Source organism: Salvelinus fontinalis, chromosome 13, assembly GCF_029448725.1.
Source record: "Salvelinus fontinalis isolate EN_2023a chromosome 13, ASM2944872v1, whole genome shotgun sequence".
In the NCBI taxonomy this organism is placed as follows: Eukaryota; Metazoa; Chordata; class Actinopteri; order Salmoniformes; family Salmonidae; genus Salvelinus; species Salvelinus fontinalis.
The window spans coordinates 24,052,846-24,078,110 of NC_074677.1; the positions used below are offsets into that span (position 1 = coordinate 24,052,846).

The 25,265-nt window shown below is 42.2% G+C and overlaps 1 protein-coding gene across 7 annotated transcripts in view; it reads right to left on the reverse strand.

Annotated features, from left to right (window-relative positions):
- Nucleotides 1-25,265, reverse strand: part of LOC129868293 (autism susceptibility gene 2 protein-like) — a 560,243-nt gene that overhangs the window by 149,633 nt on the left and 385,345 nt on the right. For all 7 annotated transcript variants that reach the window (XM_055942132.1, XM_055942136.1, XM_055942135.1 and 4 more), the window contains one exon: nt 17,936-17,965. In XM_055942132.1, coding sequence (XP_055798107.1) covers nt 17,936-17,965 — 30 coding nt within the window. The remainder of the gene's footprint in view (nt 1-17,935; nt 17,966-25,265) is intronic.

The following is a 25,265-nucleotide window of genomic DNA, read 5'->3' on the forward strand; positions in this document are numbered from 1 at the left end:
AATACCAACCAAGATCGCAATAGGCAAAGGGACATTTTCAATAACAATTCACTGAAGTGCTGCTGCTGTGTGCCATGGCCTAAGAGTCAAATATCTTACTTAAAAGCAGTTAGCAGGTGCCTGGTTGGCTATAGCACAGTGCAGTGGCCTCATAAAGGCAGACGATAGCTTGACTTAATAAGATCCAAAATGGCTCCCATTGGAGGTGGGGAATTTTATTTAATTTCCCCTGGGCCGTCTATGTCGTCAACAGATAACTAGAGGCCAACATGCGACGCGCATTGTCAACAAATCGCTGAGGACCAATCAGGACAGGGGTTGGACATGCTTCTCTGACCCCGTCGCATCGCCTCGACGAGGCAGCAAAGCAGCAAAGCCACCTAATTATGTGGCTCTAACAAGCAAGCATCGGTCAAGGCAGGAACAGGGACGTACAGGGAGGTGTAACAGTATTGCTTCCGTCCCTTTCCTTGCCCAAACCTGGGTTCGAACCATGGACCCTCTGAACACATCAACAACTGCCTCCCACAAAGCATTGTTACCTATCGCTCCAAAAGGAAAAAAACGACTTATTTTATTTATTTACCCATTTTTCTCCCCAATTTCATGGTATCCAATTGGTAGTTACAGTCTTGTCTCATCGCTGCAACTTCTGTAAGGACTCGGGAAAGGCGAAGGTCGAGAGCCGTGCGTCCTCCGAAACACAACCAAACCAAGCCGCACTGCTTCTTGACACAATGCCCACCTAACCCGGAAGCCAGACGCACCAGTGTGCACCTGACAACCGTTTCTGCCGGCCAAACCCTTCCCTAACCCGGACGACACTGGGACAATTGTGCGACTCCCCATGGGTCTCCCGGTCGCGGCCAGCTGCGACAGAGCATGGACTCGAACCCAGAATCTCTAGTGGCACAGTTAGCACTGCAATGCAGTGCCTTAGACCACCACTGCACCACTCGGGAGGCCCGGAAACAACTACTTCAAGGTCTCAGAGCGAGTGACGTCACCAATTGCAATGCCACAGGCACTCACCGCTAACTAGACATTTCACACCGGTTCCAGAGGCAAAGACATACCCGGTTGGCGGCGGCGGGTGGTGGGTGGTGGTGCAGGGGAGTTATCAACAAATCAGCATGATAGAAATAGTTTTAAAATTAAATTGTTTCTTTGGGAAGATATATAAAGTGACCTGTGCATTTGAACAACAGCATAAATACACCTATTTCCATTTTGCATGTAAAAACAGAAACACCACAGCTGCACATGCTGCCACTGTTTTGATGACCAACTATTTAGAACGAGTAGCCAGCTCACGAGCAAGTGCATCGATGCCACTAGCAAAGGGAAAATGCAACAAGCACAGATGCAAAAAGTGGAAACAAATTATCTAACTGGGGATAGCTTGCACAATGTCACAGAGCATGATGTGCTCGCAAGTTAACTTTAGTTAGATGTGAAAATGTCACGCGATCTAGCAAGCTACCGGCAGTTACCTTGCCGGTAACTGGTGTCCACTAGCTAGCATCTGATGAACGGCAAGGGAAACAAAAAACAGTGTTGCGAACTGAGCACAAAGCCATGCTTTTTTCCCCTCATACTAGGTCTGCAAGATGGTTCTAGCTAGTGTTTCTGTCTGTTGATCTGTCTGCTGACTGCTGATGAATGTGGATGTCCGGTTTATCAGGTCCAAGGCTCCCAATAACTGTCATGATAATGTATTTACAAGTCCATTGCAATTTGCTCTTTGGCGCCATCTGCTGAGTACCTGATAGAGCATATCTTCTGTTAATTTCAACGCCCAAGGACGGTCCATATAACATTGTGCTGTGAAAATCACATGATGAAATCCTGCAATCTCATTGGTGCAGTCGCCCCATTAGCAAGCAATGAGGGAGTTATATTAACACCTCCGTTGACGTAGGTTAAGTACGTGGAGTACTGAGTAGGATTCTGGGTTTTCACACGCAAAAGTGTTTGCCTTTGATAAAAATTCTTTATCTGTCTTCCCAATGAAAACTAGTTTGAAAATTAGAACATATACAGTTGAAGTCAGAAGTTTACATACACCTTCGCCAAATACATTTAAACTCAGTTTTTCACAATTCCTGACATTTAATCCTAGTAAAAATTCCCTGTTTTAGGTCAGTTAGGATCACCACTTTATTATAAGAATGTGAGATGTCAGAATAATAGTAGAGAGAATGATTTATTTCAGCTTTTATTTATTTAATCACATTCCCAGTAGGTCAGAAGTTTACATACACTCAATTAGTATTTGGTAGCATTACCTTTAAATTGTTTAACTTGGGTCAAACAATTCGGGTAGCCTTCTACAAGCTTCCCACAATAAATTGGGTGAATTTTTCAGAGCTGGTGCAACTGAGTCAGGTTGTAGGCTTCCTTGCTCACCATCTATCTTGTGAAGTGCACCAGTCCCTCCTGCAGCAAAGCACCCCGAAAATGTGATGCTGCCACCCCCGTGCTTCATGGTTGGGATGGTGTTATTCGGCTTGCGAGTCTCTCCCCTTTTTCCTCCAAACATAACGATGGTCATTATGGCCAAACAGTTCTGTTTTTGTTTCATCAGACCAGAGGACATTTCTCCAAAAAGTACAATCTTTGTCCCCATATGCAGTTGCAAACCGTAGTCTGGCTTTTTTTATGGCGCGGTGGCTTCTTCCTTGCTGCGCGACCTTTCAGGTTATGTCGATATAGGACTCGTTTTATTGTGGATATACATACTTTTGTACCTGTTTCCTCCAGCATCTTCACAAGGTCCTTTGTTGTTCTGGGATTGATTTGCACTTTTCGCACCAAAGTATGTTCATCTCTAGAAGACAGAACGCGTCTCCTTCCTGAGTGGTGTGACGGCTGCGTGGTCCCATAGTGTTTATACTCGCGTACTATTGTTTGTACAGATGAACGTGGTACCTTCAAGCGTTTGGAAATTGCTCCCAAGGATGAACCAGACTTGTGGAGATCTACATTTTTTGATTGATTTTCCCATGATGTCAAGCAAAGAGGCACTGAGTTTGAAGGTAGGCCTTGAAATACATCCACAAGTGCTCCTCCAATTGACTCAAATGTTGTCTATTAGCCTATCAGAAGCTTCTAAAGCCATGACATAATTTTCTGACATTTTCCAAGCAGTTTAAAGGCACAGTCAAGTGTAGTGTATGTAAACTTCTGTGAAACAGTGAATTATAAGTGCAATAATCTGTCTGTAAACAATTGTTGGAAAAATTACGCGTGTAATGCACAAAGTAGATGTCCTAACCGACTTGCCAAAACTATAGTTTGTTAACAAGAAATTTGTGTAGTGGTTGAAAAACAAGTTTTAATGACTCCAACCTAAGTGTATGTAAACTTCCGACTTCAACTGTATTTTATGGAAAAGATATACTGTATATTTCTGAACGATGCCTTGTTGACAACATGACTGAACGGCGCAGATTACTGTTCAATTTGAGAAGGGCACTCCTCCCTCACCTGTCACACCCTGATCAGTTTTACCTGTCCTCATTATTGTCTCCACTCCTCCAGGTGTCGCTTGTTTTCCCCAGTGTATTTAACCCCGTGTTTCCTTTCTCTCTGTGCCAGTTCATCTTGTACGTTCCAAGTCAACCAGCCGTATTCCCGTACTCCTGCCTTTGCTATTCTCTTTTTTCAATGCCTCCCGGTTTTGACCCTTGCCTGTTCTGGACTCTTTACCCGTCTGCCTGACCATTCGCCTGCCTTGACCACGAGCCTGTCTGACACTCTGTACCTCCTGGACTCTGATTTGGTTTTGACCTTTTGCCTGTCCACAACTATTCTCTTGCCTACTCCTTTTGGATTATTAAACATTGTAAGACTCTAACCATCTGCCTCCTGTGTCTGCATCTGGGTCTCGCCTTGTGTCATGATATCACTGCTTTTGCCCGTTCACGTCACGGGCCATAGCCCAGTGCACTTAATGGTACTCCCTCAGTGTAATAACTGGTAATGCAATCCAAGCACTGGGTGGCAGGCCCGGCACCCGGAGCTGCTGCTGGCAGAGTAGTAGGGAACTGAACAGCTTGTTTTGAACAATATATTTTTTAAACAGTAAAATGTACACTTTTAACTTCTTATGGCTGCGGGGCAGTATTGAGTAGCTTGGATGAATAAGGTGCCCAGAGTAAACTGCCTGCTCCTCAGTCCCATTTGCTAATATATGCATAGTATTGGTATATTTGGATAGAAAACACTCTGAAGTTTCTAAAACTGTTTCAATGATGTCTGTGAGTATAACAGAACTCATATGGCAGGCAAAAACCTGAGAGAAAATCCAACCAGGAAGTGGGACATCTGAGGTTTGTAGTTTTTCAACTCATCGCCTATCGAATATACAGTGGGATATGGCTTCCACTAGATGTCAACAGTCTTTAGAACCTTGTCTGATGCTTCTACTGTGAAGTGGGGCCGAATGAGAGGGGATTGATTAAGGTCTACCATGAGCTGAACATGCGCTGACCATGCGCGTTCATGTGAGAGCAAGCTCTGTTCCATCGCACTTCTGAAGACAAAGGAATTCTCCGGTTGGAACATTATTGAAGATTTATGTTAAAAACATCCTAAAGATTGATTCAATACATCGTTTGACATGTTTCTACTGACTGTAACGGAACTTTTTGACATTTTGTCTGCTTTTAGTGAACGCGCTTCGTGACTTTGGATATGTTTACCAAACGCGCTAACAAAAGTAGCTACTTGGACATAAATGATGGACATTACCGAACAAATCAAACATTTATTGTGGAACTGAGATTCCTGGGAGTGCATTCTGATGAAGATCATCAAAGGTAAGTGAATATTTATAATGTTATTTCTGACTTCTGTTGACTGCACAATATGGCGGATATATTTTTGTCTTGATTGGGCTCTGAGCGCCGACCTCAGATTATTGCATGGTTTGTTTTTTTCCGTAAAGCTTTTTTGACATCTGACACAGCAGTTGCATTAACCTGTTGAGGACAGAGGGAGCTGTTTTCACTTTGGGGGAAAATCGTGCCCAATTTAAACGGCCTCGTACTCAATTCTTGCTCGTACAATATGCATATTATTATTACTATTGGATAGAAAACACTCTCTAGTTTCTAAAACCGTTTGAATTATATCTGTGAGCAAAACAAAACTCAAGTTGGAGCAAACTTCCTGACAGGAAGTGGAAAATCTGAAATCGATGCTCTGTTCTAGGCCCTGCCTATAAATGGGCTTCATATATATCAGTATACATGCACTTCATACGTCTTCCACTAGATGTCGACAGGCAGTGAGAGAAGAAATGGAGTGTATAACTTGATCTGGGGTCGAATAAAAGCTCTCGGCATGATGTGTCACCAGTTTCCTGTTTTCTGGAGAGCGCGTGAAGGGACCTGGTTTTGCCTTCTGAAATACTGCCGTTATAGACGACTAATATCTCAGGCTTTAATTTTATTTGATACATGTGACAATATCATCGTAAAGTATGTTTTTTTTCAAAATAGTTTTATTAGATTATTGAAATTTATTCGGGACGTTAGGCGTGTTGCGTTGTGTGCCTTTGTTCAGGAAGGAGAGCTTTGTGCTACTTTGCTAGCTTTCCGTGCTAATTGACTGGAGAAGAGGACATTCTAAATCCAAACAACGATTGTTCTGGACAAAGGACCCCTTGTACAACATTCTGATGAAAGATCATCAAAAGTAGAACCCATTTTATGATGCTATTTCATATATCTGTCGAACATGTGAAATAGTCGTTTGAGCCCAGATTTTGGGTACTCTCTCGCTATAACTAAGCTGTATGTCGTAATGAAGTTATTTTTAGAATTCTAACACGGCGATTGCATTAAGAACTAGTGTATCTATCATTTCCTATACAACATGTATTTTCTAGTAACGTTTATGAATAGTTATTTGGTCAGAATAGTTGAGTGTCGTAAAAATATCCGCACATTCTGGGAAAAAGATGCTACGTTAGCACAATGTATAAACACTGATTTCAGCTCTAAATATGCACATTTTCGAACAAAACATAAGTGTATGTATAACCTGATGTTATAGGACTGTCATCTGATGAAGGTTTATGAAGGTTAGTGAAAATGACTATCTTTTGCTGGTTTATTCCCTATCGCTAACGTGCCTATTGCTATCACTAACGTGCCTTGATGAATGAATGCGGTAGTGTGGTAGGTTATTGTAGTAAGCTAATATAATGCTATATTGTGTTTTCGCTGTAAAACACTTAAAAAATCGGAAATATTGGCTGGATTCACAAGATGTTTGTCTTTAATTTGCTGTACACCATCGATTTTTCAGAAATGTTTTATGGTGAGTATTTAGGTATTTCACGTTGGTGTCTGTAATTACTCTGGCTGCTTCGGTTCAATTTCTAACGGTAGCTGTGATGGTAGCTGCAATGTAAAACTGATTTATACCTCAAATATGCACATTGTTCGAACAAAACATAGATTTATTGTATAACATGTTATAAGACTGTCATCTGATGAAGTTGTTTCTTGGTTAGTTTGGTTGGTTCTTGGTTAGTTAGGTTGGCTTTGTGCATGCTACCTGTGCTGTAAAAAATGTCTGTCCTTTTTTGTATTTGGTGGTGAGCTAACATAAATATATGTGGTGTTTTCGCTGTAAAACATTTTAAAAATCGGACATGTTGACTGGATTCACAAGATGTGTATCTTTCATTTGCTGTATTGGACTTGTTAATGTGTGAAAGTTAAATATTTCTAAAAAATATCTTTTGAATTTCGCGCTCTGCCTTTTCAGTGGAATGTGGGAGGTGTTCTGCTAGCGGAACGCCGGAGCCAGACAGGTTAAGGAGGAGTGGATCTAAAATTCCATGTGTAACACTTGATCTTTGATCAATGTTTATTATGAGTATTTCTGGAAATTGATGTGGCTCTCTGCAAAATCACCCGATGTTTTTGGAACTACTGAAAACGCGCCAATGTATACTGAGATTTTTTGATATAAATAACATTGTAACATGAAGTCCTATGAGTGTCATCTGATGAAGATGATCAAAGGTTAGTGATTAATTTTATCTCCATTAATGCTTTTTGTGACTCCTGTCTTTGGCTGGAAAAATGGCTGTGTTTTTCTGTGATTTGGCGGTGACCTAACATAATCGTTTGTGGTGCTTTCGCTGTAAAGCCTTTTTGAAATCGGACACTGTGGTGGGATTAACAGCAAGATTATCTTTAAAATGGTATAAGATACTTGTATGTTTGAGGAATTTTAATTATGAGATTTCTGTTGTTTGAATTTGGCGCCCTGCACTTTCACTGGCTGTTGTCATATCGATCCCGTTAACGGGACTGCAGCCATAAGTTAAGGACCTTTAAAACCTAATCTATGAATTATATAAAATATATTTATTTGAAAAAATGTAAAATAAGTGGGGCACCGCCCCTAACGCCCGAATGGTCAGGCCACCACTGGATAGAGCCACTTTGTGTAGGTAAGGCGAGGTTGATCTTTAGAGGGATGAAGAGAGAAAAAAAGGCAGTAAATTCTGAGCACCTGCAGCAATCGTTGGCTTGACAAAAGGGCAATGAGTTGGCAGAGGTTTGTGTGCGAGTGACAGGCCGGTCGCCAGGGGGCTTCTGCGTAGGTGAGCAGGGCCTTGACTGACATCCTCCGCACGCACACACAGAGAAAGTTTAACCTTGGAGTGTCTAAGAAATCACTCTCAGCAGGCAGGGAGAGAGAGGGCATGGAGAGGGATGGAGAGAGAGAGAGAGAGACACACGGAGAGAGATGAAGATGGGCTCCATGGAAAGAGTCCTGCATAACAACAACAGTGTTTTTTCCTAAAGAGCGGGTTTCCAGAGACTGTGGTTTGAACCCAAGGTCTGAGTACATGCATTTTTAAAGGCTGGTAACAGACAACGCTCTGTCATAAATATAGATGAGGATAAAGATGAGGATAGACACCTGAGGTGGGCACGGCCCACGGCCTAGTCTTGATCCAACCAAATATATCTGGTCAACTGTAGTGCACTACAAAGGGAAAAGGGTGCCATTTGGGATGCAATCAGCTGCTCCCTATGTTTGTTGTTACAAGAGTCCTACTGTATGTCTGATCAATGCCACTGTAGGGGGTTATAATAGAAAGGTGTTCTCTAATTGGTGAATCATATTAATTATACAATTTGATTTGATTTAATAACATTCGTGTCGGTGCTAATAAAATAAATAAGATCAGAACTGAGGACATATAGTAGACATTTACTGTAAATAGCCAAAACATTCATCAATGTAAAATAATTTGCAATAGAAAAGTCCTAACCAATATCTTGTTTATGAAGGCTTATACTCAACATGTGTACAGTAGCATTTGAGCTGTGGAAAAAATTGACCACAATGTGTACATTTATACATCCATGTTCCATTTTTCTGGTCTTAGGGTTTTGTTTCCATAGCAAAGCCTTCCTGTATGCAGCAGATCTCATAAAAGCAGTGATATATATCCATAATTTGCCAGGGATGTTTTGCTTTTCCAGGTCAGGAAAGATGGAAATGGCTTTTCTTTCCACACGACAGACTATCTCATTCAAATGGTGTATTTATGTTTTTTGTTGCTGATTGAATTATTTTCCATTGCCTGTTCTCCCCCTGCATTGGGAATTGAAACGTTGCCACTGAAACATTCACTACCGAGTGTTCTCCCTTCATTCAATTTCAAGGACTTGGCAACCTTGTCCCTATTCAAACGTGTACATTATTACCTTTCATTGTTGGGAATAAATGAATGGTGAGGTTAAAGGCTCTGGAGAGCTAACACTGGCCTTGAATAATATCACATAGCCAGACTGCAGTCAACCTCTTACATAGGCAATGTTTCGACACCCTAACTGGACGATCACAGCTATCAAACGCACAAGTGGATAATTTCATAGGTCTAGCAAAGAAATATAACTGATGCCCTTTTAGGTGTTAAATTAAATCTGTTTTCGACATAGCATTCTAATGAAGAGAGGAGAGGAGAGACATTGGTTGTTTGGTAATGGAATCTGAGAAATCAGCTTGGGCAAAATCACTATCAACAATAACACACAACAACAACAACACTTCCCGCCTGTGGTAATCGTTGTCTCTAACCTTTCCAACGAGTGATCAGGGGTTGTCACTTTTATCACTATGCATTTACTAGGTCTGTAGTGTAAGTGCTTGGGGTGTATGGCATGGGTGCTGCTGCTGAGTAGACATTAGTGACATAACTTCCGGCGCCGAAAGAGATGGCCACCTCGCTTCGCATTCCTAGGAAACTATGCAGTATTTTTTTTTTTTATGTCTTATTTCTTACATTGTTACCCCAGGTAATCTTAGGTTTTATTACATACAGTCGGGAGGAACTATTGGATATAAGAGCAACGTCAACTCACCAACATTACGACCAGGAATACGACTTTCCCGAAGCGGATCCTCTGTTTGGCCCACCACCCAGGACAATGGATCGGATCCCAGCCGGCGACCCAAAACAACGACGCTGTAGAAGAAGGGGCAGACGGAGCGGTCTTCTGGTCAGGCTCTGTAGACGGGCACATCGCGCACCGCTCCCGATCATACTACTCGCCAATGTCCAGTCTGTTGACAACAAGGTAGACGAAATCCGAGCAAGGGTAGCATTCCAGAGAGACATCCGAGACTGTAACGTTCTTTTGTTTCACGGAAACATGGCTCACTCGAGACACGCTATCTGAGTCGGTACAGCCCCCTGGATTCTTCACGCATCGCGCCGAAAGAAACAAGCATCTCTCTGGTAAGAACAAGGGCAGAGGTGTATGCCTTATGAATAACGAGACGTGGTGTGATCATAACAACATACAGGAACTCAAGTCCATTTGTTCACCTGACTTAGAATTCCTCACAATCAAATGCCGACCGCATTATCTACCAAGAGAATTCTCTTCGATCATAATCACAGTCGTGTATATTCCCCCCCAAGCAGACACATCGACGGCCCTGAAAGAACTTCATTGGACTCTATGTAAACTGGAAACTACCAAGGCTCCCCAAATTCTATCAGCATATCGATTGTGCTACCAGGGCTGGCAAAACCCTAGACCACTGTTATTCTAACTTCCGCGATGCATATAAGGCCCTCCCCCGCCCTCCCTTCGGAAAAGCTGACCACGACTCCATTTTTTCTTGCTCCCAGCCTATAGACAGAAACTAAAACAGGAAGCTCCCGCGCTCAGGTCTGTTCAATGCTGGTCCGACCAATCGGATTCCACGCTTCAAGATTGCTTCGATCACGTGGACTGGGATATGTTCCGCATTGCGGCGAACAACAACATTGACGAATACGCTGATTCGGTGTGCGAGTTTAATAACAAGTGCATCGGTGATGTTGTACCCACAGCGTCTATTAAAAAATTCCCCAACACCCCATATTCTCCAATTTGCTTTCCGCCCCAATAGGTCCACAGTCGACGCAATCGCCATCACACTGCACACTGCCCTAACCCATCTGGACAAGAGGAAAACCTATGTAAGAATGCTGTTCATCGAATACAGCTCAGCATTTAACACCATAGTACCCTCCAAACTCGTCATTAGGACCCTGAGTCTCGACCCCGCCCTGTGCAACTGAGTCCTGGACTTCCTGATGGGCCGCCCCCAGGTGGTGAGGGTAGGTAACAACATCTCCACCCCGCTGATCCTCAACACTGGGTCCCCACAAGGGTGCGTTATCAGCCCTCTCCTGTACTCCCTGTTCACCCATGACTGCGTGGCCATGCACGCCTCCAACTCAATCATCAAGTTTGCAGACGACACTACAGTGGTAGGCTTGATTACCAACAACGACGAGACGGCCTACAGGGAGGAGGTGAGGGCCCTCGGAGTGTGGTGTCAGGAAAATAACCTCACACTCAATGTCAACAAAACAAAGGAGATGATCGTGGACTTCAGGAAACAGCAGAGGGAGCAGCCGCCTATCTACATTGACGGGACAGTAGTGGAGAGGGTGGAGAGTTTTAAGTTCCTCGGCGTAAACATCACGGACAAACTGAAATGGTCCACCCACACAGACAGCGTGGTGAAGAACCTCAGGAGGCTGAAGAAATTTGGCTTGTCACCAAAAACACTCACAAACTTTTACAGATGCACAATCGAGAGCATCCTGTCTGGCTGTATCACCGCCTGGTACGGCAGCTGCCCCGCCCATAACCGGAAGGCTCTCCAGAGTGTAGTGAGGTCTGCACAATGCATCACCGGGTGCAAACTACCTTCCCTCCAGGACACCTACACCACCCGATGTCACAGGAAGGCAAAAAAGATCATCAAGGACAACAACCACCCGAGCCACTGCCTGTTCACCCCGCTATCTACCAGAAGGCGAGGTCAGTACAGGTGCATCAAAGCTGGGACCGAGAGACTGAAAAACAGCTTCTATCTCAAGGCCATCAGACTGTTAAACAGCCATCACTAACATTGAGGGGCTGCTGCCAACATACTGACTCAACTCCAGCCACTTTAATAATGGAAAAATTGATGTAATCAATTTATCACTAGCCACTTTATATTATATAATGTTTACTTACCCTACATTACTTATCTCATATGTATATACTGTACACTATACCATCTACTGCATCTTGCCATCTTGATGTAATGTATCACTAGCCACTTTAAACAATGCCACTTCATATAGTGTTTTCATACCCTACATTACTCATCTCATATGTATATACTGTACTCTATACCATATACTGCATCTTGCCTATGCCGTTCTGTACCATCACTTATTCATATATCTTTATGTACATATTCTTTATCCCTTTACACTTGTGTGTATAAGGTAGTTGTTGTGAAATTGTTAGGTTATATTGCTTGTTAGATATTACTGCATGGTCGGAACTAGAAGCACAAGCATTTCGCTACACTTGCATTAACCCCTGCTGTGATGACAAATGACAAATACATTTGATTAGATTTTTTGGATAATTGTCCCCATCTAGATGTTGAGTGTTAGCACAGGGAGATGTGCTGTGACAGAATGACAGAATGAGGATATGCCTTCTGGTGGAGAAGACTAGTGACTAGGAACTAGAGACTGGGGACTCGGCCTGTGTCTAAAAATGGCACCCTATTCTGTATATAGCGCACTACTTTTGACCAGGGCGCACAAGGTCATTCAGTGACCAAAGGAGAGACAATGGCTAGAGATTCAAAACAGCTACCACCCCAGTGTTACACAGATCTGTGCAGGGTCATAGAAACATACCTGTGGAGGAGCTGCCCACAATATACTGGAATGCTAAGTGAACATAAAAATACCTTTACATGCTAGTGTTATATTAACTACTAAAATGGGCCATATCACTACAAGGAAAATAAATAGCGGATTTCTTTTTTTTTACTGCTCTGATATTTAGCCTCATGTCATCACCATGCAACTAGTTAATAAAATAGACTACGCTGGCTGTGTTTAATTATCAACCTGTCAGTGGGAGAAGGGTAACACTCTCCTAAGGGCATGCTGACCTTCCCTCTCATGGCCCAATGCTCTGCTTTGTCATTATGTACAGCTGGGTGTGTGTCTGCCTGCTTGGACTGTGTGGAGAGAGAGAGCATGCTGACCTCGCTATCCGTCAACCAGCCAGTGTCAGTCCATCCCCATCCATCCATCTAACCCCCTCCCCTCTCCTCCCCTCGCCCCTGGCCTGCCGTCAGTGCAGCGCTCGGCAAAGGACTAGGGTCTTAATATTAATTGGAGCCGCGCTAATGAGCTCCGCCTGCTTGCCCACCTCTGGGACCTGGCTGATTACCAGACAGAGGTGCGACCATTTGTCAATGGCAAGAGGTGGCATTTACACTGCTGACCTTGCCTGGGAGGGACAAAACAAATTGTTTGCATTAACCGCTGTTTTCATTGTTTTCTCTGCCATGTCTGAGGACAATTTCTGTCCATGAAAGTGAAGATTGGATGAAATAGGGATGGAAGGAGGAATGAAGGAGGGAGGAAGGGGTGTTGCTGTCTGAACGTTCTCTATCTGTCAGGGCTGCTTTTCTGATTCACCGTCTTAAGCGAAAATTGCTCAGAGGGACAAATGTCAAGACACAATCATTTTTATATTCCTCACATCCATGGTAACTCATTTCATAGCTTTTTGTTATTGAAAAAAAAGCCTGCTCTTTCCCTCTTTCCCTCTCCCTCGCTCCCTTTATCTTTTTCTCTGTGTTGCTTAGTGTGTTGCGTGTGTGTGGGTGTGTGTGTGGGCTAGGGAGCAGGCTGCTGCGGTCAGTCTCGGAGGGAGTGTGGATTTGTCCATAGTGGGATGGAGGGGACCTGTGTAGGTCTGTGACATTGGTTAACCTGGGCAGGGGCTGCTGGGACTCCAGGGTATCCATCACAGTGGCAGCTCCTCCCCCCCTCCTCCCCCCTGGTCCTGGGGAAAAGTCACAGAAGTTGCAGAGGGAGGAGAAAAATCTAGTAAAAATGTAATGCACTCCGCAAAGCGGTCATGTCATACTTGGTTATGGAAAATAATCCCAGATGCCTGCAGTGCTAAAATGGAGCTATAATGTGCTCGCCTCCTAACCCGGCCTGACAGCCATGATGTACGACTACCATTACCGGAAAATATCACTTCAACTAACCCATGATCCGACTCCGCTAAGGGTCATATTATCCATGAGGAACAAATTACACTCCCCCAAAGTAAATACAAATTTCCTACATGGACTGGGTACAAATATGGGAGAAGGGGGAGAGGGAGTTTGGGGGGGGGGTACAAATTCGTTACCTATGACAACGCTCTGCGGAGTGACAAGGATGATAGAGTACATGACAAATCACGGGCTGACAGGCTACTCTAGTGCAATCAGCCTCAGCCTCGGCCTAGCGAGCACCCACTCAAGCCTGTAAACACTATACTCTTCCTTTGGAGGGGCAAAACACAATCTTTTAACACTGACAAGTCGCTCTCTGCTTTTTATTACTCATCCAGCTCCCCAGCAGTAGGGGGGAAGGAGAGAAGATAAAACGTTTTTATACACAGCGCTGTTTGTTCGTTGAATGATTGAGAAACTCGACACTTCTGCTGTAATTGTCTGAGGGCAAACACAGCAATACAATAAAAAAAGAGAAACAGCAAATATATTACCAGATCAGATCTTTATTTGATGTCAAGGACAAACAGGTCCTCTCCATGGCGGCTCCACTAAAGCACCCACTTACAGTCTCCCCTTGCCTCCAATAAGGACCAACTACGGCAAATTACACCACTTTTCCATGCCAGGTCGTTAATAAGACACAAACCTTTCAAAATGGCATTTACTGCTTAGTGGCCAAACGCTGATAGACTGATGGTGAATAAATACACACTTAGTGAAGGTGTGGTCTAGGTAAAGAGGCTCTGCGCCAGGTGGAATAAAAAGACTGTTGAATGATAAGAGAGAGGTCTCGCCATCTTCATAAAAGGCCTAAGTAGTCTTCAGTCACTCAGGGCTGTGGGCTGACGCTCTAGTCTAGTAAAAAGCACTAGAACACCACCAGATATCTTTGCAAATAATTTGACTGGCAGTTTAAGGTGCCACTTACCAGCAAAACCACTTAAGCATTTAGCTAGTCTGGTCTGGATAGAGTGGCTGGTGCTCGTGACTATGTCATTTCCATGGAACAGTCATTTCCATCTTATAACTAATGCTTCAAAAGATTTCTCATGAAAAGCATTTAAAAAATAAATAAAAGCTATATATTTGAGGGAATTGAAGCTTACGCAACTATGAGTTGTGTCCACACACCCAAGGAGCAGCACAGAATATTTTTCTTAAATCACTGAAAGATGTTCTGGGCACATAAACACGTGCACATTAAAGTTTAAGACTGAGCCCATTTTACATTCACTTTAGCCTCATCAGCCTTTAAACACTCTCAGATGGTGAAAAACCTGTTGGCGTTAACTGCGCCATGAAACGGGGAATGTTATTGGATATTGGCGGCCCACATCAAAGGCACCTTTAGGATATGGAATCCTTCCCTCTCTCTCTCTCTGCAACTTCTCTCCTATCCTCTACTCCTGTCTGTAATCCTGCTGTAATAATGGGACTCAAGCTGCTTCAAATGAACGGCCCAGTCCTACCTGTTAGCAATAATAAAAAGAACCACCTGATCCTGGATCAGATTCGAGCCCGGATCCCTCGGGCTGCCTAGCCTGGGAAGTGAAAGAGAGCCGGAACACAATCAATGACTGACTAGCTTTTCCAGAATGGAACCTGGAATCGGGGCCAAGCACACTTTGCGGCCAGAGCCAGGATTGGAACATCCAGGCCGGCCAAAGCTTTGACAAGAGACTCATTGGGATTAGCTTTTTCTCTCTCACTCGTATCCGATATACCAGGGTTCCCCATCTGGCGGACCACAGAGGGCGAATTTGGCCCGCGGGTGGTTTTATTTCGCCCCCCAAGTTTTCTGAGCCAAAAATATATAATTTCAACAACAAAAAAATTGGAGGGTATTTTCTTTTGTAGGACGTAAAAGACTGTAAAAACACCAGGAGATCAGCTCCAAGTGATTTCAATTTATGAAATCTGTTCCCAAGTATTCCCACACATAATAGAGAGACACACATTATCGTATACGCTTGTAAGCAAGGTTTGAATATGTTTTAGTCAAACATTATATCTGTTTGGGCTTTTTGCGGTCAATTTGTAGTCTACAAATTATTTTAATTGTGTTTCATGCCTCCCAACCATCCGCTCAAGAATACGTTGACACGCGGCTGAATCTAGTTGATGATCCCTGCCATATACCGACACCAATTCATCAACCACCGGCGGTCCCTGGACGGACCCCGGGTGCAGGCCCTGAGACCAGATGGACCATCCCACTCTGCCTGATGAAAGAGGACAGAACATATCATTCAAGAAAACTCTGGGCAAAAATGAGATGGGCCATCAGTCACTATTACAGGGACAAAGAGACATGACAGTGCTATAGACAGTGTACCATCTCCTTCAGCCTAAGACCAGACACAGAATCACAGACACTTCTTTAACATTCTAACAGTTACAGTAATCATGGTAGAGGGATATTGTCTATTAAAGTGACAGTAGGATGAGAACACCCTGTCCCTATCAATGTCTTAACTCTAAAAAGACTGCATGTGAGACACTGTCATAGAGAAGAAAGGGAATGACCGATAGATTGGGATAATAATGGACAAGTGTGCGTGTGTGTCCATGCATGTGTGTGTGAGGACCCTGGTTTCTATCTGTCAGCCAACACACCATTATCATGTCATGTTAGAGGAATCCCATCAAACAGGTCACTTTGTAAAGAGCACCCAGGAGAACATCCATGTCTTCTGACAGCGTTGACTGTCCTTTGGAGACAGGATGTATTAAAAGAACACACACACACACGCGCTCGTCCAGCACACTCATGTGTACACACACACACACACACACACACACACACACACACACACACACACACACACACACACACACACACACACACACACACACACACACACACACACACACACACACACACACACACACACACACACACACACACACACACACACACACACACACACACAGAGGCAAAAAGCTGGCTCTTATCAGAGCCCCTGCGGCTCCTGTCACCACAGCAGAAGCCTCTCTACACCAGGCAGAACGGGATTTCTCCTGGGAACACTTTTTCCATTTCCTGATTCTGAAGAAAACGAAATAAGCCACGTTTGTCCTCATCTGAATACATTTGACCCTTTAAAACGACTGTGCCCCCCCCTTCTTCTCCACAGCCGTGTTCTAAAGTAGAACACATCCACAGAATTCAAATGATCCTGGTGGTGGCTGGAGAGAGAGAGAGAGAAAGAAAGAGAACGAGGCTGATGCCTGGCAGGGACAGATAGTGACTGTGGTGACTACAGGGTAACGAGGATGATGCTGAGGAGCTTGAGCTTCAATTACTCTGTAACAGAGGAGAACCGTGGCAGTCAGAGCCCCCCTATTTACTCATTCACTCCTCTGTTATTTTAATACACAATTAATCATTGACAGAAAGGTACAGCGTGGCGCTCAGCTCTGTTCATCACCACTGTAACATGATCCGGGATGAATGAATAAAATCACTAAGGGAATTACAGGCTACGACGTGTTGCTGAAACAAAAGGAATTGCCACGGGGTAATTTGAATTGACGGCACTGAGTAATGACTCAATTTACAGAAGCGACTAAACAAAACAACAAACAACAAACAACAAATGGTATTCTAAATCATCACACTTTTGCTGGATTTACAGTTGCAAGTTTACTGTTCCTGGGAAATATGGCTGCTCAGAAGGATCTAAGACTACTATCTGTGAATATGTTCAGACCACTGGCAAAGGTCCAACTTTGCAGCATACAGACCAGTCAGAGCCACATGGTTTTGGACCAAGTTACATTAAAATGCAGTCTGTTTAAGATAAGAGACTCCGATACAGTGTGATGAGAGGCTAATAATACTTAGAATAATTAAAGAATATGAACTAAAGAATTACACTTTTTATACTATTATTTTACTATTATACTACAGGTGAAGACATTGAAGCACATTGTTTATGGCTTGTAAACACAATGCTTCTGTGAGAAACGATTTGAGAAAATACTGTATAAAGCCTAATGGAAATGCACACAGCCATAGCAGCTCCACTTAACTGTAATCTAAAGCCATAACAGTTCAATTTAGATTTCGCACATCATTTAGTCATTTATAATTAAAGTGCAGCTAATTAGGCCTCTCACAGTTATTAACTAGATGTTTAATTCTAATTAAATAGAAATCTACACTTAAAGAAAGTCTAATATTTGATCCTCATTGAAACCACATTGATGAAAGATACATGAAAAAGATCTGCATTGCAGGAAGAAAGGAATATCTTGGTAGAGAAAGATAAACACTAAGATGGAGTCTTACCTTGTCTTCCTGATCGCTCTCACTGTCACACTGTAAGAGAACACAGAAACATGGTTAGAATAACTAGGCATATACCCTGTAATTTGCTCTCCTTTTTATTTGCTTTAATTGAAATGTGAGTGTACAGAATCTAATTTACCTCATCACACGACACATTTTATCAGGTCTTTAATCGAAATGTGAGTGTACAGAATCTAATTTACCTCATCACACGACACATTTTATCAGGTCTTTAATTGAACTGTGAGTGTACAGAATCTAATTTACCTAATCACACGACACATTTTATCAGGTCTTTAATTGAAATGTGAGTGTACAGAATCTAATTTATCTCATCACACGACACATTTTATCAGGTCTTTAATTGAAATGTGAGTGTACAGAATCTAATTTACCTCATCACACGACACATTTTATCAGGTCTTTATTTGAAATGTGAGTGTACAGAATCTAATTTACCTCATCACACGACACATTTTATCAGGTCTTTAATTGAAATGTGAGTGTACAGAATCTAATTTACCTCATCACACGACACATTTTATCAGGTCTTTAATTTGAAATGTGAGTGTCTAGAATCTAATTTACCTCATCACACGACACATTTTATCCTGTTATGGCTGCAAGGGGCAGTATTGAGTAACCTGATAAAATGTGTCCATTTCAAACGGCCTCGTACTCAATTCTTGCTCGTACAATATGCATATTATTATTACTATTGGATAGAAAACACTCTCTAGTTTCTAAAATCGTTTGAATTATTTCTCTGAGTGAAACAGAACTCATTCTGCAGCACTTTTCCTGACCAGGAAGTGGAATGTCAGAAATCAATGCTCTGTTCAACTTCATGCCTAGACATGGGCGTGATACGTAAGAGTCTACATACACTTGATACACCTTCCCCTGGTTATCAAGATGCGGTGAGAGAAGAAATTTCGTGTCTATCTTGGTCTGGAATAAAAGCTCTTTGTTTGACGTGACCGTCCATATCCTGTTTCTGGAGCGCGCGAAAGAGGACATGGATATGCCTTCTGTTTAGCTGTCGTTATGAACGACTAACATCTCCGTCTTAGATTTTATTTGATACATGTGACCATATCATCGTAACGTATGTTTTTTCAATATAGTTTAATCAGAGTTTTGCCGTGTTCCGTTCTCTGACTTTGTTGACGTTGGAGTGATCCGTGCCACTTGGCAAGTGCCCATGCTAAATGAAGAGGGATATTTGCCGTTCCAGATCAAAACAACGACTGTTCTGGACAAAGGACACCTTGTCCAACATTCTGACGGAAGATCACCAAAAGTAAGAAACATTTTATGATGCTATTTCTAATATCTGTCGTGCATGTGAACTGGTCGTGGGCGCCCAAGTGTTTCTGGCTATTGTGGCTACGCTAATATCACGCTACATTTTGTTTGCGCTGTAAAACATTTAATAAATCGGAAATATTGTCTGGAATCACAAGATGCCTGTCTTTCAATTGCTGTACACTATGTATTTTTCAGAAATGTTTTATGATGAGTAATTAGGTATTTGACGTTGGTGTCTGTAAATATTATGGCTGCTTTCGGTGCAATTTCTGATTGTAGCTGAAATGTAAACTATGATTTATACCTGAAATATGCAAATTTTTTGAACAAAACATATGCTATACAATAAATATGTTATCAGACTGTCATCTGATGAGGTTGTTTCTTGGTTAGTGGCTATTTATATCTTTATTTGGCCGAATTTGTGATAGCTACTGATGGAGTCAAAAACTGATGGAGTAAGAATAGTGGTGTCTTTTGCTAACGTGGTTAGCTAATAGATTTACATATTGTGTCTTCCCTGTAAAACATTTTAAAAATCGGACATGTTGGCTTGATTCACAAGATGTGTACCTTTCATCTGGTGTCTTGGACTTGTTAATGTGTGAAAGTTAAATATTTAAAAATATATATATTTTGAATTTCGCGCCCTGCACTTGAGCTGGATGTTGTCATAAGTGTACCGGTGTCGGGCTGCAGCCCAAACAGGTTATCAGGTCTTTAATTGAAATGTGAGTGTACAGAATCTAATTTACCTCATCACACGACACATTTTATCAGGTCTTTAATTGAAATGTGAGTGTACAGAATCTAATTTACCTCATCACACGACACATTTTATCAGGTCTTTAATGGAGAACTGAGTACAGATGAGTATTTCCATCATATTCAAATAAAATTTTATTGGTTGTGTACATATATTTACAGATGCTAACGCAGGTGCAGTGAAATGCTTGTTCTTCTAGCTCCAACAGTGCAGTAATACCTAGTAACACAACAAAATAAACACAAATCCTCAAAATACAAACATTTAAATTAAGAAATATCAGAATGAACAATGTCAGAGTCTGGAATATAAATATATACAGTGCCTTCAAAAAGTATCCATACACCTCGACTTTTTCCACATTTTATTGTGTTACAGCCTGAATTCCAAAAGGAATAAAAAAATATATATTGACAGATCTATACACATTACCCCATTAAAGACAAAGTGATAACAAGTTCTTAGACATTTTTGGTAATTTATTGAAAACGAAATACAGAAATATCAAATTTACGTAAGTATTCACACCACTGAGTAAATACTTTGTAGAAGCACCTTTGGCAGCCATTACAGCTGTCTTTTTGGGGATGTCTAAGAGCTTTGCGCACCTGGATTGTGCAATATTTGCCCATTATTCTTTTTACAGTTCTTCAAGATCTTGATTGTTGATCAAGATCTTGATTGTTGATCAGTACTAGACAGTCATTTTCAAGTCTTGCCATAGATTTCCAAGCCAATTCAGTAAAAACTGTAACTAGGCCACTCAGGAACATTCAATGTCGTCTTGGTAAGCAACTCCAGTGTAGATTTTTTTTATTTTTTTTATTTAACTAGGCAAGTCAGATAAGAACAAATTCTTATTTACAATGATGGCCTAGGAACAGTGGGTTAACTGCCTTTTTCAGGGGCAGAACGACAGATTTTTACCTTGTCAGCTCTGGGACTCAATCTAGCAACCTTTCGGTTACTGGCCCAATGCTCTAACCACTAGGCTACCTACAGCCCCAGATTTGGCCTTGTGTTTTAGGTTATTGTCCTGCTGAAAGGTGAAAGCAGACTGAACCAGGTTCTAGGATTTTACCTGTGCTTATAGCTGTATTCCTTTTCTTTTTATCACAGAAAACTCCCTAGTCCTTGCAGACGACAAGCTTTTCCATAACATGATGCAGCCACCACCATGCTTGAAAATATGAAGAGTGGTACTCAGTGATGTGTTGTGTTGGATATGCCCCAAGCATATTTGTATTCAGGACAAAAAAGTAAATTTCTTCCCCAATTCCTTTGCAGTATTACTTTAGTCCCTTGTTGCAAACAGGATGCATGTTTTGGAATACTGTGCTTGAAATTCACGATTGAGGGACCTTACAGATAATTGTATGTGTGGGGTGCAGAGATGGGGTAGTTAATCGAAAATCATGTTAACCACTATTCTTAACACGCAACTTCCATGCAATTTATTACGCAATTTGTTAAGCACATTTTTACTCCTGAATTTATTTAGTCTTGCTATAACAAAGGGGTTGAATACTTATTGATTGAAGACATTTCAGCTTTTAATTTTGTATTAATAAAAAAAAAAAAGACAAACAAAGTTCCACTTTGACAGTATTGTTTGTTGATCAGTGACACAACATCTCATTTAAATCTATTTTAAATTCAGGCTGTAACACAACAAAATTTAGAAAAAGTAAAGAGGTGAGAATAGTTTCTGAAGGCACTGTACAGTTGAAGTCGGAAGTTTACATACACTTAGATTGGAGTCATTAAAATTCATTTTTCAACTACTCCCCAACTTCCTTGTTAACAAACTATACTTTTGGCAAGTCGGTTAAGACATCTACTTTGTGCATGACACAAGTAATTTTTCCAACAATTGTTTACAGACAGATTATTTCACTTACAACTCACTGTATCACAATTCCAGTGGGGTCAGACGTTTACATACACTAAGGTGACCGTGCCTTTAAACAGCTTGGATAATTCCAGAAAATTATGTCATGGCTTTAAAGCTTCTGATAGGCTAATTAACATCATTTGAGTCAATTGGAGGTGTACCTGTGGATATATTTCGAGGCCTATCTTCAAATGCAGTGCCTCTTTGCTTGACATCATGGGAAAATCAAAAGATATCAGCCAAGACCTTGTAGACCTCCACAAGTCTGGTTCATCCTTGGGAGCAATTTCCAAATGCCTGAAGGTACCACTCTTATCTGTACAAACAATAGTATGCAAGTATAAACACCATGGGACCACGCAGCCGTCATACCGCTCAGGAAGGAGACGCTTTCTGTCTCCTAGAGATGAACGTACTCTTAAAATAAAGTGGTGATCCTAACTGACCTAAGGCAGGGAATTTTTACGAGGATTAAATGTCAGGAATTGTGAAAAACTGAGTTTAAATGTATTTGGATAAGGTGTATGTAAACTTCCGACTTCAACTGTATGTACAGTGTAAATATACAGTGCATTTTGAAAGTATTCAGACCTCTTGACTTTTTCCATATTTTGTTAGATTACAGCCTTATTCTAAAATGGATTAAATCGTTTTTTCCCCCTCATCAATCTTCACATAATACCCCATAATGACAAAGCAAAACAGGTTTTAATTGTAGCAAATTTGTTACAAATAAAAAAAGGAAATATCACATTTACATAAGTATTCATATCCTTTACTCAGTACATTGTAGAAGCACATTTGGCAGCGATTACTGCCTCTTCTTGGGTATGATGCTACAAGCTTGGCACACCTGTATTTGGGGAGTTTCTCTCATTCTTCTCTGCAGATCCTCTCAAGCTCTGTCAGGTTGGATGGGGACAGTGTCACCAGAAAATCACCACCACAACATCAAACTTCCTCCTCCATGCTTCACAGTGGGAACCACACATGCGGAGATCATCCGTTCATCTACTCTGCATCTCACAAAAACAAGGTGGTTGGATCCAAAAACTTCAAATTTGGACTCATCAGATCAAAGGACAGATTTCCACCGGTCTAATGTCCATTGCTCGTGTTTCTTGGCCCAAGCAAGTCTCTTCTTGTTATTGGTGTCCTTTAGTAGTGGTGTCTTTGCAGCAATTCGACCATGAAGGCCTGATTCACGCAGTCTCCTCTGAACAGTTGATATTGAGATGTGTCTGTTACTTGAACTCTGAGAAGCATTTATTTGGGCTGCAATTTCTGAGGCTGGTAACTCTGATGAACTTATCCTCTGCAGCAGAGGTACTCTGGGTCTTTCAAAGTTCTTGAAATGTTCCTTATTGACTGACCTTCATGTCTTAAAGCAATGATAGACTGTTGTTTCTCTTTGTTTATTTGAGCTGTTATTGCCATAATATGGATTTGGTCTTTTACCAAATAGGGCAATCTTCTGTATACCACCCTTACCTTGTCACAACACAACTGATTGGCTCAAACGCATTATGAATGAAAGAAATTCCACAAATGAACTTTTAACAAGGCATACCTGTTAATTGAAATGTATTCCAGGTGACTACATCATGAAGCTGGTTGAGAGAATGGCAAGAATGTGCAAAGCTGTCATCAAGGCAAAGGGTGGCTACTTTGAAGAATCTCAAATATAAAATATATTTTGATTGGTTTAAAACTTACTACATGATTCCATATGTGTTATTTCATAATGTTGATGTCTTCACTATTATTCAACAATGTAGAAAATAGTACAAATAAAGAAAAAACCTTGAATGAGTAAGGGTGTCCAAACTTTTGACTGGTACTGTATATATATATATATATCATGGTGTATAGACAGTATGGGCAGTATCATATATTCATAATAGAAAAGGTGTGTACAGCAGTTTTATAGAATGAGCCACCACTAGAATACAGTATATACATATGAAGTGGGTAAGACAGTATGTAAACATTATTAAAGTGACCAGTGTTCAATGACTATGTACATAGGGCAGCAGTCTCTAAGGTACAGGGTAGAGTACTGGGTGGTAGCTAGCTAGTAACAGTGACTAAGGTTCAGGGCAGGGTACTGGGCAGAAGCCGGTTAGTGATGACTATTTAAAAGACTGATGGCCTGGAGATAGAAGCTGTTTTTCAGTCTATCAGTCCCAGCTTTGATGAACTTGTACTGTTTCCGCCTTCTGGATGGTAGCGGGGTGAACAGGCGCTGGTTCGGGTGGCTGAAGTCCTTGATGTTCTTCTTGGCCTTCCTGTGAAACCAGGTGTTGTAGATTTCCTGGAGGGAAGGCAGTGTGCAGGAGGGGGATAAGCATTCACCCCTGTGGGGCCCCTGTGTTGTGGATCAGCGTGGCAAAGGTGTTGTTGTCTACCTTCAACACCTGGGGCCGGCCCATCAGGAAGTCCAGGAACCCGTTGCACATGGCGGGGTTCAGACCCAAGGCCCCGAGCTTAGTGATGAGCTTGGAGGGTACTATGGTATTGAGTGCTGAGCTATAGTCAATAAACAGCATTCTTACATAGGTATCCCTCTTGTCCAGGTGGAATATGGCAGTGTGCATTGCTATGGCAATAACGTTGTCCGTGGATCTGTTGGGCCAATGTCATTAGACCACTCCATTATACTCTTTAGACATGGATCTGAATATGAAACAAACAGTCCATAAAATATCTCACGCAAGCACCTGGTTAGTCTGATTAACATTCAAAACACACAAATCTAAATTGTTCATATAAATGATTTTAGGTGCAGGATGGAAAGATGGAGAGAACAGAGAAACTGTAAAGGTGTCTTTTGGGAAAAAAAGTTGGATTTCAGTTTTTCTTCCCCAATTTCAATTTCAAGGTCCACTTAATTCTTTATCAACTAATTAGCGGGATGCTGGGTGGCCGGCGGCCCTCGAAGTTGTGCATATGGCCGAGGAGCGGGGAAGCACTGGAGTCGGAAATGAAGAAGGCACTGGGTGTGTGGAGCGGGGGGGGGGGGGGGGGGGGGTGGGTGGCTAGTGTCGATTAAAACACAGAGGGTTTACCCTTGTGCCAGCCCAGTGTGGGGTGATTGACTGACAGCGCATGGGAGCCAGGCCACGGTGACTTCCCTGAGCCTGGTGCTCTCTATTTTTTTCCTTTCTGCAGAGCCGGGGCCCTGCTCCCTGCTCCCTGCAGAGCTCAAAGGTAAAAGGCAGGCTGGGCCTCTGGCTCTGTATTCCCCTGGCTGACTGGACCAGTGAAGAGGGAGAGGGGCCTGTGCTGGACAGCGTGCTCAGCAGGAGCACGCCATCCAATTTACCGGCCTGTCCCACACGGCCCCAGTGGCCAGCCCC